At 52.7% G+C, this 14,010-nt stretch overlaps 1 protein-coding gene across 6 annotated transcripts; it reads left to right on the top strand.

Annotated features, from left to right (window-relative positions):
* The first annotated feature begins 453 nt into the window (after positions 1–453).
* On the top strand, positions 454–11,460 carry PPM1M (protein phosphatase, Mg2+/Mn2+ dependent 1M). 6 transcript variants are annotated; one of them, XM_033209618.1, is made up of 12 exons: positions 454–1,155; positions 5,874–6,075; positions 6,260–6,905; positions 7,550–7,667; positions 7,830–8,084; positions 8,539–8,651; positions 9,016–9,100; positions 9,198–9,316; positions 9,504–9,567; positions 9,820–9,927; positions 10,039–10,187; positions 10,532–11,460. In XM_033209618.1, exons 3-12 carry the CDS (start codon positions 6,676–6,678, stop codon positions 10,674–10,676), a joined length of 1,386 nt encoding a protein of 461 aa, XP_033065509.1. In that variant the 5' UTR covers positions 454–1,155; positions 5,874–6,075; positions 6,260–6,675; the 3' UTR covers positions 10,677–11,460. The 6 variants fall into 6 exon arrangements, with proteins under 6 accessions (XP_033065509.1, XP_033065502.1, XP_033065519.1 ...); XM_033209611.1 differs by having other exon boundaries at positions 5,874–6,905; XM_033209628.1 differs by having other exon boundaries at positions 5,874–6,905; positions 10,135–10,187.
* Positions 11,461–14,010: the final 2,550 nt, after the last annotated feature.

Consider the following 14,010-nt stretch of genomic DNA (forward strand, 5'->3'; position numbering starts at 1 on the left):
TAGGATTACAGGCATGCGCCACCATGCCTGGCTAATTTTGTATTTTTAGTAGAGATGGGGTTTCTCCGTGTTGGTCAGGCCGATCTCGAACTCCTGACCACAGGTGGTCTGCCCGCCTCGGCCTCCCAAAGCGTTGGGATTACAGGTGTGAGCCACCGCGCCCTGTTGAAAGGTTTTCTTTAAAAAAACATATATATATATATTATTATTATTAAAAAAGAGGGTCACCCTATGTGGTCCAGGCTGGTCTGGAGCTCCGGGACTCAACCATTTCTCCTGCCTATGGCCTCCTAAAGTGCTGGGATTACAGGCGTGAGCCACTAGTCCCAGCCAGAAAGGCTTTCTGAGAAGAGAGCACTGCATGTGCAAAGGCCCAGAGGTTGAAAGAGGGCCAGAGCCTGGTGAGTCTGAGGAACTTCCCATGTCCTAATGACCTTCTGTGTCTATATCCTTGCCTTACTGGTACCAGTACCTGCCTGCTGCTACCATCCAGTCAACATGTGGCATCTTCCAGGCCACTGTGATGAGTCAGGGATGAGCATCTGACTCTGGTTGGTCCAATCAGCTTGTCCAGGGACTTTGGCTGGGAAGACTGGAAAGGAGGCCAGCTTTTTGGGCTGGGATTGCTAAGAGACGTGATGATGAAGTGTGTGGCCTACCTGGCATCTGGCCCCAGCTTCAGCTCCATTTACTGTCTTGCTCCCCACCCTCACTAGCCTGCATTGAGGCCCCCTCTGTGCCCCCCAACCCCTGAGTTTCTCATCCCCAGAGAACCCAGCATACACAGAATTGAAGGGTTTTCTTATTCATCTTCCTGTGCTCACCCTGAGGACTGGGCCTGTGTCATCAGCTAATCACTGTCCCCGCAAGCACTCACAGTGGAAAATGGAGTGCTACGCAGCCCTGCAGCTTGCCATCTGGAACAGTTCACAGGCAAGGCCTCCCACACTGAACCCTGCTACAGCCAAATAGTGCCAGCAACACAGAGCCACTTGTTACATCAGCTCAGACCAAGCCACATCCACAGGAGCAGTTGGTGATTCCACAGAACCACAAGAGACTTGACCTCCTGGAAACGAATTAACCAAGATTAATGAAAAAGATTAAGGTCATGTGCCCTGCAAAAGTGTCCCTCACTGGATGAACTGTGACAAGGTAGGGTACTGTGTGGTCTACCCAGCTGACCCTCTCCATGGGTCATTCTTTGCTTTTATCACTACCTGGCACATACCTTTATGTATTTGTTTATTGTCTTCCCTCCACCAGTGTTAGGTGTTTGCCCTTGCTGTATCCCCTGTGCCTAGAACAGTGCCCAGCATTGGCAGGTGGCCAATAATTGCAAAATAAGCAAATGTATGAATGAACCATTAGAGGCTTTGTTTTGTACACTTACTACCTGCTGGGCACATTTATTTAATCCTCATGACAGCCCCTGAAGTAGGTGTTACTATTTCCATCTTAGAGATAAAGACTCTGAGGTTTGGAGAGGTGAAGTAATTTGATCAATGTCACATGGTAGTGAGTGTGCCCAAGAATCATAGTTTCCTTTATTTGAGAAGTTGGGGGCCAGGTGCAGTGGCTCATGCCTGTAATCCCAACACTTTGGGAGGCCAGGGTGGGAGGATCTCTTGGGCCTAGGAGTTTGAGACCAGCCTGGGCAACAATATGGTGAGACTCCATCTCTACCAAAAAAAAATATTTTTAAATTAGCCAGGCATGGTGATGTACATCTGCAGTCCCAGCTACTCGGCTAAGGCAGGACTGCTGGAGGCCAGGAATTCAAGACCAGACTGGTCAACATGGCAAGACCCCATCTCTACATATACGTATCTATAGACAGATAGACTAAAAGATAGATATGTATTAGCCAGGTACAGTCACACATGTTTGTAGTCCCAGCTACTTGGGGAGGCTAAGGCAGGAGGATCACCTGAGCCCAGGAGTTCAGGGCTGCAGTGAGCCTTGATCACACCACTGCATTCCAGTTTGGGTGACAGAGTGAGACCCTCTCTAAAAGAATTTGAAAATACTGAAGAAACAAAGGGAGCAGTTTGTAGAATCTTGGAGTGGAGGAAACGTCTGTGTCACCAAACACAGAAACCATCAAAGAAAATCTTTCACTTCCAAAATTAGTCTATAGAAAAAAAAAAAAAAAGAAAATCTTAACCCAAATAAGAGACTGAGGCAAGAGCTTCAATCAGTTGAGGTTTATTGAGCCAGAGTTTGAGCGTGCCCAGGAAAGCAACACAAGTCACAGAAACGTCTGTGGCCTGTGCTCTCCCAAAAAGTTTTCAGGAGGCTCAATATTTGTACATTTCTTTAATAAAGGGGAGAAGACAGTGAGGCAAATGGTTATGTTTTTGTGAGACTCTTAATTAGTGTCCCGTAAATCTAGGCTATATGGAAGATAGGTTGAGCACTGGAAGAACAGGGAGTAACAGAAGAGCCAATTATGCAGAGGTCTCAGGGTAGGTGGAGGAATGATTGATCTCATCCTATCCTTGTTCTGCACCTGGGCAGATAAACTTGTAATTGACATTGTCAGTGTGAAATTTAACAGACTTTGGTTTTAGGAGTTAGGTTTAGGTTGCAGACCTAAAGTTGCAATTGACATGTGCTTGTTTTATAGGAGGATATACGTCTTGAAAGTTTTAGGGACTGGCAAAGAATTTACTGACGAACAATTTGTGAGTGCAGTCACCTGGAGATGCGTGAGGCTTTGTGCCTTTTTATGGAGATCTGGTTAATGCATAATATTTTGACACAAGGTTGCAAGGTAACAGGTATCCATTTGGGAAAAGAATGACAGTTTTGGAGAACATTAGTTCTTTTTTTTTTTTTTTTTTTTTTTTGAGGCGGAGTCTCGCTCTGTCGCCCGGACTGGAGTGCAGTGGCCAGATCTCAGCTCACTGCAAGCTCCGCCTCCCGGTTTACGCCATTCTCCTGCCTCAGCCTCCCGAGTAGCTGGGACTACAGGCGCCCGCCACCTCGCCCGGCTAGTTTTTGTATTTTTAGTAGAGACGGGGTTTCACCGTGTTAGCCAGGATGGTCTCGATCTCCTGACCTCGTGATCCGCCCGTCTCGGCCTCCCAAAGTGCTGGGATTACAGGCTTGAGCCACCGCGCCCGGCCAGAACATTAGTTCTACAGCATAGAATGAAGTGTTGCCGGAATAAAATTTAAAAAAAAATTTAAAAAGAGGCCGGGTGTGGTGGCTCACACCTGTAATCCTAGCACGCCTGTAATCCCAGCACTTTGGGAGGCTGAGGCGGGTGGATCACCTGAGGTCAGGAGTTCGAGACCAGCCTGACCAATATGGCGAAACCCTGTCTCTACTAAAAATACAAAAATTAGCCGAGCATGGTGGCGGGTGCCTGTAATCCCAGCTACTGGGGAGGCTGAGGCAGGAGAATTGCTTGAACCCAGGAGGCGGAGGTTGCAGTGAGCTGAGATCATGCCACTGCACTCCAGCCTGGGTGACGGAAGAGAAAGACTCCATCTCAAAAAAAAAAAAAAAAAAAGGAATGCCAGTGTGTGTGACTCGGTCTCCAACAAGCTTAACTCTTCCTTTAGCATAACAAATTTGGGGGTCCTGACATTTTTATTTTCATTTATGAAAAGATCAATAATCCATTTGGATTAAAAATGAAGTCTATATGGAAAAAGCCACCATCACAGCCAAAACACAAATAACAAACTGTAACTTGTTACAAACAGCATACTTGTAACTCATTTCAAAATAAAGAGCTGATTTCTCTAATATATAAAGAACTCTCATAAGCCAATAAGAAAAAGACCAGTGGCAGCCGGGCGTGGTGGCGCATGCCTGTAATCCCAGCTACTCAGGAGGCTGAGGCAGGAGAATTGCTTGAATCTGGGAGGTGGAGGTTGCGGGGAGCCAAGATCATGCCATTGCACTCCATCCTGGACAACAAGAGTGAAACTCCGTATCAAAAAAAAAAAAAGAAGAAGAAGAAAAAACAGAAAAAGACGAATGGCCTAGTAGAAAGTGTGGCAAAGGATACAAACAGACCATTAACAGAAAAAGATAGATAAATAATCTCTCTCGGGAAAGTACCTCCCAGTCACCCTTTCTTGGAAAGTTGTTGAAGGATGCACTTCAGCAAAATGAGGGAGTAAACCAGGAGACATAGGCTTAAGATCCAGGCAAGAGTGAGGCGCTCAGGAGCCCTGGAAGTTAGAAGAGCCTGGTAGCACTGAAGGAACACTCAGGCCACCTTGGAACAGAGAGGATGGGATTGCCGTGTGGTTCCACATGGCTCTGAAAATAGAAAATGGCTAAGCTGTGCAACAGACTGCCTATGACATCTGGTTGCCCAGAGCTTCTGTGAAAATACTTTAGGACAAGGCTTTCCCCCACCCAGGGGTGGGTTGGGGAATAGAGTGTATGCACTTTGTTTTGTCCAATTTTAGACTTTAAAATCCTCTGAGGCATCAACTGGTGAGGGTAAGGAAGTGGCCCCATAGACTGAATTGGGCCTGCCCCACCCTGGTACATTTCTGTTCTGTCACAGTGACAGTTCTCAGCTCAGAGGTCCTTTGGGAAACTTTCTCTGAGGTGGCCCCTATCCCCTTGCCAGCTGGATGAAGCAGCATCCACCAGAACTGCTACCATCACTGCAGGGGGCTCGGTGGGCAGAGGCCTGACTTGTCTCCATTAGTACTGTGTTTCTGTGCCCAGTGTGGGCCCAGCACACACTATGGGTTCAGTCAATCAGCCCCCAGCCTGCTCTGGAACTGAGTCATCGGAGGGAGTGGGTGTTGGGCATAGCTCCTTGCCCTAAGAACCTTCCTTCTTGGGCCCGAGGAACTCCCACTGGGGCAGGGCTAGCTGCTGGGAGGAAGTGGGGCCTACTGAGCGTCTGCCTGGGCTAGGGAGTGGAGGTGAAGGTAGACTCCTCATATAGCTCATATGGGGGCACTGGGCTGTGGAGCCTTAGCCACTTTCAATTGGCAAGCCCTGGCTTCCTGGAGGAGGAAAGGGGAAGAGAAGTGCCTTGGGGGTGAGGATTGAGTCAGCTGCATTGTCGTAATGGAAATAGCACAGCCCTGGGTGTCCAAGACTTCCCCTCCATGGGCCTCAGAATCGGCCATATAAAGTAACACTTTTTTTTCTTTTCTTTTTTTTTTTGAGACTGAGTCTCGCTCTATCGCCCTGGCTGGAGTGCAGTGACTCTATCTCGGCTCACTGCAACTTCTGCCTCCCAGGTTCAAGCGATTCTTGTGCCCCAGCCTTCTGAGTAGCTGGGATTACAGGCGCACACCACCACACCCAACTAATCTTTGCATTTTTAGTAGAGACAGGGTTTCACCGTGTTGGCCAGGCTGGTCTCGAACTCCTGACCTCAAATGATCTGCCTGCCTCAGCCTCCCAGAGCGTTGGGACTACAGGCGTGAGCCACTGTGTCTGGCCAAAGTTACACTTTTGCACAGGGAGTTGGACTTGCGTGACAAATGGGTGACAAAGGCGGGGCGCGGTGGCTCAAGCCTGTAATCCCATCACTTTGGGAGATCGAGACCATCCTGGCTAACCTGGTGAAACCCCGTCTCTACTAAAAAATACAAAAAACTAGCCGGGCGAGGTGGCGGGCGCCTGTAGTCCCAGCTACTCGGGAGGCTGAGGCAGGAGAATGGCATGAACCCGGGAGGCGGAGCTTGCAGTGAGCTGAGATCTGGCCACTGCACTCCAGCCAGGGCGACAGAGTGAGACTCTGTCTCAAAAAAAAAAAAAAAAAAGGGTGACAAAGTGCTTTGTTAACTCGAAGATGTGTACAAGACACTGCTGCTGAACCCCTGGTGACAGCCAGCGGCTGAGAGACCGCAAGACAATCCTTTCACTCTCCTCCGTCCCAGGTCTGAACTCGGACCAGCAGGAGCCTTTGGGGGACCACGGATTGCCCTTTACACTCACACAGATTTCTCTTGTCCGTCACTCACTCACAGTCCAGTAAGGATCCTGCTGTCTATTCTGCGAGGACATGTTGAATGCAGGGACAGCCATTTGGAAGACTGTCCTCGAGGGTGGCAGCAGCCTCTCAGGACGGGTAAAGCCAAGGTGACCACTAAGCCCGTCTGGGGTGGAAGGTGGCAGGCGGGGGTGGAAGGTGGCAGGCGGGGGTGGAGAGGATTCAAGGCCGCCTGAAGGAACCTGTGCTCGGAGACACTTACTCATTGTGCGGGTCTGACACCTCCCAGCTCATCCTGTCCCCATCTTCCCCTTGCGTCACGTCCCCACCCAGCAGGAGGAGATCCGAGGCTTTGCGCGAAGCTGGCCCCGCGGAGTGTGGGGGGCTTTTCCTCTCAACCACCAGTGCCCCACAAGCGTGGGTGAATTGTCCTCCCTGGTTACTGTGAGACGCTGGGCAGGCCATTTCGCTTCTCTGGGCCTCGGTTTTCCTGCTTGTCAAATGGGGCTGATGCCGGCGTGGGCTTCTTCGGGCGGTCGCGAGGGTTGACCCCTGGAGTCAGCGAGCCAGCCGCGAACGCGCTCCCGGGCGGAGGTCGGGACTGGGGGGCGTCGCCTCCCCTCCGCGCGCCCCGGCCCCGCCTCCCGCCCGCGCACCCCCCTGGCCCCGCCCCCGACCCACTTCCTCCTCCCGCGGGCTGCCCAGCCCTAGCGCCCCGCGCTCCGCGGGCAGCCCCCTGCCGCCGCGCTATGTCCGCCGGCTGGTTCCGGCGCCGCTTCCTGCCTGGGGAGCCGCTCCCCGCGCCGCGGCCATCCGGGCCGCGTGCCAGCCCCGTGCCCTACCGACGGCCCCGCTTCTTGCGCGGCTCCAGCTCCAGCTCCAGCCCCGGGGCGGCCGACGCCTCGCGCCGCCCAGACTCCCGGCCGGTGCGCAGTCCCGCGCGAGGACGCACGCTGCCTTGGAATGCAGGCTACGCCGAGTGAGTGCCCCTCCCCGACCCCCGGCTTGGTCCTGGGCCGGAGCCCGCCTCGGGTCCTGCGCCGGCCTAGAAAGCGGGAGGAGCTGAGTGAGTGACAGCCCCCACCCACCTGTGGGCAGCCCCTTCTTGCCCTCACCTCGGAATCCTGACAACATCCCCATCATCCCGACCCTGCGTTTTCCTTGGGATTCCGACCTCCCCTTCAGAGAAGACAGGAGGTCGGGAAGGACCTGCAGCCCAGGGGCTTCCAAGATGAGGCCCAGAGACTCGGTAGAGTTCCAGCATTCGGGAGATTTCCCCTCGCCCCTACCCCCACCATCTCACCCTGGGTATGATCTGCGCTGTATGGGACAGGGCTTTGGGCTGCGACAGGGCAGGGGACAGGAATGGCAACATACCCTTACCTTCTAGCCCAGGGTCACCAGGTAGGCTCCGGAGGAGCTGGGCCCTAACTTTTACCCTAACCATGAGGCCACTGAAGTTAGGAAGCTTACATCGTGGTTGTCTTAAGTGTGTGTTAGGGACAGCACTGGGGAGCTGTTGCCCCAGAGGGAGGGGTTCTCTCCCTGTGCTCACTTGGGTCCCTGTGCCCATGGGGACATAGGTGTGTCCCTAGAGGGTTGCTTACCATTTCCTGGCCTCAGGATTATCAATGCAGAGAAATCTGAATTCAATGAGGATCAAGCCGCCTGTGGGAAGCTGTGCATCCGGAGATGTGGATTTGGGGCTGAAGAAGAGTGGCTGACCCTGTGCTCAGAGGAGGTGAGTGCAGCCTGAGTTCTTGACTGGAATCCCTCCTACAGGCTGGGGCCACGACCTGCAGGCTGAGGTTCTTACCCTGCTACCCCATGTTCTAGTTCAGGTTGGGTCAGGGGACAACTGGGGAAGTCAGGCAGAGGCTAACACTGAGCCCTTCCTGTGCAGTTCCTGACAGGCCATTACTGGGCACTGTTCGATGGGCACGGCGGTCCTGCAGCAGCCATCTTGGCTGCCAACACCCTGCACTCCTGCTTGCGCCGGCAGCTGGAGGCCGTGGTAGAGGGCTTGGTGGCCACTCAGCCCCCTATGCACCTCAATGGCTGCTGCATCTGCTCCAGTGACCCTCAGTTTGTGGAGGAAAAGGGCATCAGGGCAGAAGACTTGGTGATCGGGGCATTGGAGAGTGCCTTTCAGGAATGTGTGAGTGTGTGGCTTTTGGCTGGGAAAGAAGTGGAGATTTTGCCCTAGGGATCTCGGGAAATGGCATCTCTGTATACCCGTGGTCATCACACCAGATCCTTGAATTGGGAGAATGAGATTGGTTTGGTTGGGTTGTTACTAACAGCCGTTACTATCAGCATAACCCTGCTCATTTTATCCAGTGCCTAGTGTGTGCTAAGTGCTTTTACCTGCATCATCTAATTGAATACCCTTTTGGTTCTTGGTGCAGGGGCTGGTTTCTCTTCCTATTTTGAGTAGCACTTCCCTTGTCTAAATCTCCTGACTGCAGGGATCTTGGAGGCATGGCTGGACTTTGGGCTGGGACTGTCAGGCCTGCTAGTGGAAGTGAACTGTCGGGTAGGGTGGGGATCGAGAGACAAAGTAGTATGGTGGCAGAACAGGTAGCAGCTAAGGTGGCCTCGGTTTGCCCCAGGACGAGGTGATCGGGCGGGAGCTGGAGGCCTCAGGCCAGGTGGGCGGCTGCACAGCCCTGGTGGCTGTGTCCCTGCAGGGAAAGCTGTATGTGGCCAATGCTGGGGATAGCAGGTGAGTCACCCCTTGGAGGGTGGGCAAGGGTGGGATGGGGAGAGCACAAGCAGCAATGGGGACAAGCAAAGGTGGCTGGAAGTGGAGGGATAGTAGGAAGGATTGACTGGCTGAATTGTGTGTGTATTTGGTATGTGTTGAGTGTGAGGGTGGACAGTAGCTGCTGGGGAGGGCGGGGACCTCAGGGCCCCGCTAAAGGGCTAAGCCTTCACCCTTGCAGGTCTTAGGTAGTCATGGAGGGCTTTAAGGAATCATCATGGGCAGAGCTTGGGTCCTGGTGGTTGGAGGAAGGACTGGTAGGAGGGTGGCCATGGGTGAGGGTGGAGCCCCCCTCCTAGACCTCTCCCTTCTTTCCTCAATCCAGGGCCATCTTGGTGCGAAAAGATGAGATACGGCCACTGAGCTTCGAGTTCACCCCAGAGACTGAACGGCAGCGGATCCAGCAGCTGGTAGGTGCCCTTGGCAGCATGGAGGCTGTGAAGCCCCAACTCCTGGGTCCAGGGCCACAAGAGTGAGTATGACCTGAGTGCAGCCTCCCCACCCCAGGCCTTTGTCTACCCTGAGCTTCTGGCTGGTGAGTTCACCCGACTGGAGTTCCCTCGGCGGCTGAAGGGGGATGACTTGGGACAGAAGGTTTTGTTCAGGGATCACCACATGAGTGGTTGGTGAGTGGGGATGGTGGACAGGTGGGAAGGGAGACCCCTGGGATCCAGGCCCAGCTGTATGGCCTGGGGCAGCCCCCCTCTACCTTGGCAGGATGGGCACTGTGAGGGTGTGATAGCTGGGCCCTGAGTTGGGGAAAGATGAGATGGGGCACAGGGCTTGCATTGATGCTGGCTCTGCTTCTGGTAGGAGCTACAAACGTGTGGAGAAATCGGATCTCAAGTACCCACTGATCCACGGACAGGGTAGGCAGGTCAGTGCCTGGCACCCCCCAACCCCAAGAATCCCTCTTCATTGTCCTCTGCAGAGGGGGAGCTCCTTTCTTTGCCTCTTGCTGGTAGCTGTGGCTGGTGGCCTGGGATTTGCTCTGAGACCAGGAATTTTCTCTCAGTCTAAGGCTTCCAAGGGCCACAGTCCATCTCTGTGTGCTCTGCAGTGCTAGGGCCTGGTACTTGTGCATTTGCTGGAGCCATTTGCCATCGCCTCACACCTCACTTTCCCTCAGGCTCGGTTACTAGGAACACTGGCTGTCTCCCGGGGCCTGGGAGACCATCAGCTCAGAGTCCTAGACACAAACATCCAGCTCAAGCCTTTCTTGCTCTCTGTCCCACAGGTAAGGGGGGCAACGCTGTCCAACCCAGCTTCCATTTGCCCAGAAAGGCGGACAGTGAGGCTGTTGGGAGTCAGGAAGGGAGTGTGCAAGATCCTCAGGCTTAACTTGTAGGTGACTGTGCTGGATGTGGGCCAGCTGGAGCTACAGGAGGATGATGTGGTTGTCATGGCGACTGATGGACTCTGGGATGTCCTGTCCAACGAGCAGGTGGCATGGCTGGTGAGGAGCTTCCTCCCTGGGAACCAAGAGGACCCATACAGGTACTGTAGCTGCTGGGGACCTGCCTGGGCCTGGGTTGGTGCTGGTGGCAAGCCCAAGTAGTTATGGCTGAGAAGACAGCACTGACAATGAGCTGGCAGCTGGCCAGGATCAGGGCTGTCTCAAGCTTCTTGGAGGAGGAGGGGAGACTAGGGTTCCAAAAATCCCTGGATATAGCCTCTTGTGGTTCAGCCCATGGCCCTTCCAGGCTTGCTGCTTGCTTGGTCCCCAGTCGGACTGCATTGCTTGGGTCCCCATGTCCAGCCTTGTGCAGTGAGTTCTCCTGAGGGCTGGCCTTGCCCCTTTGCTCTACCCCTGAAGCCTATCTGCAGGATGTTCTTCACAGGTTCTTGAAGCTGGCCCAGATGCTGATACACAGCACACAGGGAAAGGAAGGCACTCCCACAGAGGAAGGGCAGGTGTCCTACGATGACGTCTCTGTGTTTGTGATTCCGTTGCACAGTCAGGGCCAAGAGAGCAGTGGCCACTGAGGATTCAGACACTGTATCCCAGAACTGCTCCAGTGCCCGGGTGTGGTCTGGCATCCCTCCAGTGTGACCAAGAGCAAATCCTGCCTGCCCTATCCCTAGCCACAGCCCAGTGCTCTCACTATGCACCTCAACACACATCCATCTCAAGAGGAACACTTATGCCAGGCAGTCAGAGCTGGAAGGGTATGGAGAGCCCAGCCTACCAGGTCCTGCCTTTTGCGGTGATAACCTCTGGCAGAGTGACTTCACAAGTTAACTAGGAAACCCATGTGAGGCTCCTCAGACAGGATCTTCAACAGCCCAAAGTATCATTCTCAGATAGGGGCACCCAGGCTAAGGGTATTAGCCAAAGATGCCAGGATGGGCAGCTAACCCATGTTTAGATCCAGGTCTCCAATTCATGGATGTCAGGGCATGCGTTCAACAACCCCCAAAGGCTACGCAGGGTGGCTTTTAGAAACCTTTGGGCAGCCTCATGTCTGCTAAAACAGCCATCTTCAAGACAGCCCCTGAAAAGAGACCTACTCAGGTCCTGCCCTGCTGTTCTTTGCTGGAGATGAGGAATAGGCTCTGGGGCTAACGTCTGGGGTAAAGCACAAGGGACTAGAGGAACTCTTGGAGTTGGCTGGGTGAGAGGGCTCTCCATTTGATACCTGTAGTAGCCTGCCTCCTAACTGGTTGCTTCTCCCTAGTTCCAGCCCTGCCCTGGTCTGATGCCCCAACACTGCCTTTGCTTTGTTGTTCCATCACCTCCCTATTATTATTAAATGTTTTCTACAGAAGAGACTTGTGAATCATGAATTGCTGTACAGCTTGGATTAAGGATACCTATTGTTGGCCAGGTGCGGTGGCTCACGCCTGTAATCCCAGCACTTTGGGAGGCCAAGGCGGGCAGACTTCAAGGTCAGGAGATCAAGGCCATCCTGGCTAACATGGTAAAACCTTGTATCTACTAAAAATACAAAAAATTAGCCGGGCGTGGTGGCTGCCGCCTATAGTCCGTGGTACTCCAGAGGCTGAGGCAGGAGAATGGCGTGAACCCGGGAGGAGGTGGAGCTTGCAGCAAGCGGAGATCGCGCCACTGCACTCCAGCCTGGGTGACAGAGCAAGACTCCGTCTCAAAAAAGGAAAAAAAAAAAAAAGAAAAAAAGGATACTTATTGCTATTTCTTGTTACCTTCCAGTGGATTAGTTTTAGCTCCACCTTGTAAGCCTGCACATAATCAGGACTATGTTTTCTTTGCAGTTTCCCTAGTTCTCAGCCTGGGTGAGCCCCAGTGAGAGAATTTTTGGCCAGGAAACAGAAGTCTCTACCATCACTTTTTTTTCCTTTTGAGATGGAGTCTCGCTATGTCACCCAGGCTGGAGTGCAGTGGGCACGGTCTGGGCTCAATGCAACCTCCAACCTCCACCTCCCGGGTTCAAGCCATTCTCCTGCCTCAGCTTCGCAAGTAGCTGGGACTGCAGGCATGTGCCATCACACCCAGCTAATTTTTGTATTTTTAGTAGAGACGGGGTTTCACCATGTTGGCCAGGCTGGTCTTGAACGCCTGACTCCAAGTGATCCACCTGCCTCAGCCTCCCAAAGTGCTGGGGTTACAGGTATGAGTCACCACACTAGGTTTTTTTTGGCGGGGCACGGGGGAGACAGGGTCTCACTCCGTCACCCAGGGTGGAGTGCAGTGGTGTGATCACTGCAGTTTTGACCTCCTGGGCTCAAGTGATCCTCCCACCTCAGCATTCCGAGTAGCTGGGACCACAGGTATGCACCACCACACCCCACTAACTTTTTATTTTTTGTAGAGACAGGGTCTGTTGCCCAGACTGGCTCAAACTGGATGCAAATGATAATCCCACCTCAGCTTCTCTAGGATTACAGGCATGCGCCACCATGTACTTAGTTGTAGGCTCTGGGTTTGAGATACAGGAAGGGTGGTCTTTTCACTTAAAAAAAAAAAAAAAAAAAAAAAAAAGGCCAGGCATGGTGGCTCAAACTTGTAATCCTAGCACTTTGGGAGGCCGAAGCAGGCCAATCACGAGGTCAGTTTGAGACCAGCCTGGCCAATATGGTGAAACCCTGTCTCTACTGAAAATCCAAAAATTAGCTGGACGTGGTCATGTGCGCCTGTAGTCCCAGCTGCTCAGAAGGCTGAGGCAGAAGAATCATTTGAACCCGGGAGGTGGAGGTTGCAGTGAGCTGAGATTGTGCCACTGCACTCCAGCCTGGGCGACACAGCGAGACTCTATCTCAAAAAAATAAAAATAAAAAGTAATGAGACAGGGTCTATTTTGCCCAGGCTAGTCTCAAACTGCTGGGTTCAAGCAGTCCTCCCAGCCTGTAGCTGGAATTACAGATGTACACTGTGACTTTTTCACTTACTTTTGAATGCAAGTTTCTATAAAGCTAGAATTAGCTGGATAAAGTCAGGGCCCTAGGGCTTGCTGTTTAATAAGCAGCTTAGTTCATCTAATCCAAAAAGACTATGCTGTCATCTTGGCCAGGCACAGTGGCTCATGCCTGTAATCCCAGGACTTTGGGAGGCTGAGGCAGGCAGATCACTTGAGCTCAGGAGTCTGAGATCATCTTGAACAACATGGTGAAACCCCCTCTCTATAAAAAATACAAAAAATTAGCTGGGCATTGTGATATATGCCTGTGGTCCTAGCTACTCAGGAGGCTGAGGTGGGAGGATCACCTGAACCCAGGAGGTGGAAGCTGCAGCGAGCGGAAATTGTGCCACTCCACTCCAGCCTGGGCAACACAGTGAGGCTATCTTAAAACACACACACACACACACACACACACACACACACACACACACACACACAAATGGGAGGCTATCTTAAAACACACACACACACACACAAATGGGAGGCTATCTTAAAACACACACACACACACACACACACACACAAATGGGGCCAGGCATGCTGGCTCACGCCTGTCATCCCAGCACTTTGGGAGGCTGAGGCAGGCAGATCACCTGAGGTCGGGAGTTTGAGATCAGCCTGACCAACATGTTGAAACCCTGTCTCTACTAAAAATACAAAATTAGCTGGGTGTGGTGGCGCATGTCTGTAATCCCAGCTACTCAGGAGGCTGAGGCAGGAGAATCGCTTGAACCCGGGAGGCGGAGGTTGCGGTGAGCCAAGATTGCACCATTGTACTCCAGCCTGGGCAACAAGAACGAAACTCTGTCTCAAAAACAACTATGCTGTCAACTAGAACGTACCAAAGCTCAAGTGCTCATGAAGTATCTGTTGAATTACAAGGCAACCACCTTCATGACCTCAGCTTTACTTGACCCTTCCTGATTTACTCCTACTTTTTATGT

Source organism: Trachypithecus francoisi, unplaced genomic scaffold (genome assembly GCF_009764315.1).
Source record: "Trachypithecus francoisi isolate TF-2019V2 unplaced genomic scaffold, Tfra_2.0 Lachesis_group0, whole genome shotgun sequence".
Classification (NCBI taxonomy): domain Eukaryota; kingdom Metazoa; phylum Chordata; class Mammalia; order Primates; family Cercopithecidae; genus Trachypithecus; species Trachypithecus francoisi.

What these genes read in the sequence shown, in the direction of transcription:
- PPM1M (XM_033209611.1), top strand. Translation starts at nt 6,676, where the DNA reads ATGTCCGCCGGCTGGTTCCGGCGCCGCTTCCTGCCTGGGGAGCCGCTC. An exon ending in AGAGTGCCTTTCAGGAATGT is followed by an intron (nt 8,085 to 8,538) that starts GTGAGTGTGTGG and finishes GGTTTGCCCCAG; the next exon opens with GACGAGGTGATCGGGCGGGA. An exon ending in TCCACGGACAGGGTAGGCAG is followed by an intron (nt 9,568 to 9,819) that starts GTCAGTGCCTGG and finishes ACTTTCCCTCAG; the next exon opens with GCTCGGTTACTAGGAACACT.